This window comes from Austrofundulus limnaeus, unplaced genomic scaffold, assembly GCF_001266775.1.
Source record: "Austrofundulus limnaeus strain Quisiro unplaced genomic scaffold, Austrofundulus_limnaeus-1.0 Scaffold378, whole genome shotgun sequence".
In the NCBI taxonomy this organism is placed as follows: domain Eukaryota; kingdom Metazoa; phylum Chordata; class Actinopteri; order Cyprinodontiformes; family Rivulidae; genus Austrofundulus; species Austrofundulus limnaeus.
In genome coordinates, this window is record NW_013952780.1 from 355,951 (window position 1) to 358,304 (window position 2,354).

The window sequence follows — 2,354 nt, forward strand, 5'->3', positions numbered from 1 at the left end:
AGAATAAAAGTCATTTTTTTCCAAACCGAATTTGTAAGTAAAAAAATTAAAAATATATTAATCATATATTTTTTTTCTGTGGGAGGCACATTGGCAGACGAAAGTCACCCACGAGTGAGCCACCAGTTGCCCACGTTTAGAAATAGTGTCTGCATGAACCTCAGTACGTTTTAAGGTGGACTTGAGCCAACCCAGGCTCATCAATCCCGTCAGAATAAAAGTCATTTTTTTCCAAACCGAATTTGTTCGAAGAGCTATCTCCTGCCAGGAAAGATGTTAACTGTTCATTTGAACCCCACTTCAAAAGAGCTGAACTGTCCCTTGAAGCTGAGGTGAGTAGATGCAGGAATTTCTATCAAAACATTTGAAGTTTTGATGAAATKTTCAAAGTAAAACTTCTAATCTGAGTCAAAAGTGAAGTTGAAAATGTATTTTTTTATTGACTCATTACAGCTCAGGACAGGTTTTTCAAATGACTCTGTAAGAGAAAATACTTTGAAATAATCAATGACAATAGTTTCAAGAAGAAAATGTTTTTCAATGAGGTTTGGAGTCACAGAAACATTTCAAGTTGTGAGTGAAGATTGCAGTAAAATCTCAGAATCACATCTTCATCTTTAAACAGGGTTTAATTGTTTAATGTTAGTCAAGAATGTGRGGTTAAACTGTCCTTTTTAAAATGATAAAGTATTACAGGTCTGCATTTTGAACGTGAAGTAGTTTTAACTGAAATAATAAAAAAAGATCCAGTAGAATAAAAATGGGTCAAAGGTGTAAAGTTGCTGTGTTGTCTCTAACTGGATCCATTAAAACCTCCTGATGTGTGTATTTATTTACACATTGATCAGATTTAAAGTGGTTTACCTTCCCTAAATGATTTATTCATTTATGCTAAGTAAGCTTCCCATAAGCCGACCCAGCAACATTAATGCTTTATTTCATCATGTCCTCTTGTGTAAATGCTGCAGGATAASAAACCACAGCTCTGCTGCCTTTAGGCACTGTTTCAGTTCTGTGTTGCACACTTCCACGTACCCGTATGGCGGTGGATGCAATCTGGAGGTGGTGCAGCCGGCGCAGGGTGCCCTCTCGGTCTGTGAAGTAGGAAGCAGCCAGCTGGTGGAGGGCTTCCAAAGTCACTGCGCCTGTCGTCGAGTTCCTGCTGCTGCCCTCGGCCCCTGGCGGAGAAGACTCCAGGCTGAGCTTCCTTTTGTCCACAAATATTGTCAGAGACTCCTCCCCTGGTGACAGTCAGACAGAGAGCTTCATTAGCTCTGACGGAGCGGCACTAATCACCTTTCATTAGTATCTTTTCAGATAGAAAAGCGCGGTGGTGATTAAGTGTTGTGGAGGAACTGATGCTGTGGATGATTGGAGGAAAAACAAACAAGGTCTCTACATCTATTAGGTTCCTCATGAATAAATAGATTATTGGAGATCGCTGATTACCTTACACCAATTATTCTGATCATCGTAATCATAACGGACAAAATATTCAGCCAAAAAAGAGGTTATATTTTCTGTGTATTTGCTCACTTCTCCAGTTTGCCTGATCCTCGTCCGTAGGGTCAGCCTCACCCCTCAGAACAAGTGTGAAGCTCACCGCCGAGTGAGTTCTTTTATTTCTCTATAAAAGCTCTCGTTATTAGGAAACATATCGTGTTTCTCAGGTCTCAGCCAGAAGATGGATGAGAAAATACTGAAGGGTGAGTTTACAGCAGGAGCTCTTTGGAAAACCTGAATCTAAAATACCTCATTTTTAAAAAGATGTACAAACACCAACACCTATCTGATGTCTTTGACTTATAAAACAATTTTACTTACTAAAGTCACTTTGTGTCTCAGAATTATCAAGTTGTTATGTTTTATTTTTATTGTATGCAATACACACATTTCTTTATTTTGGTTTTGATTTGTTCATTCTAATAATGGTAAAGTTGTGAAACCTTAGGTCCATTCGGTTTATCCATTAAATTACAAAAGTGGCATTTGTCAGTAGTCTGTGCAATTTTTGGTCATTCATTTTAAAAACAGATACTGAAAATGGAAAAATGGATGCCCTTACCAAAAAGTAATATATGCAAGTATTTTTAAGTGTACTAATTTTCAACTAAATATAATAGAGTATGTGTCCAGTTTACCTTTGTACTTATCTAAGATACTGTATACTTGAAGGAGACAAATTATGGGTCCTAGAAATGTTTATGKTATGTCTGTGGGCTATCCAGACCATGTTCATTCAATTTAATGCACAAAATAATTCTCAGATAATAAAATTTCACATTTTCTAGTTCTGCCTGCTCTGACTTCCATTCAGAAGAGCTGTTTATGTTAATGAGCTCTGTTGGTAACAC

General features: G+C 37.4%; 1 protein-coding gene across 1 annotated transcript in view; it reads right to left on the reverse strand.

Moving 5' to 3' along the window:
• The window catches only part of LOC106528427 (BMP/retinoic acid-inducible neural-specific protein 3), a 69,747-nt gene that overhangs the window by 39,260 nt on the left and 28,133 nt on the right, over positions 1-2,354 (reverse strand). Inside the window, exon 3 of the mRNA XM_014023595.1 lies at positions 1,036-1,241. Coding sequence (XP_013879049.1) covers positions 1,036-1,241 — 206 coding nt within the window. The remainder of the gene's footprint in view (positions 1-1,035; positions 1,242-2,354) is intronic.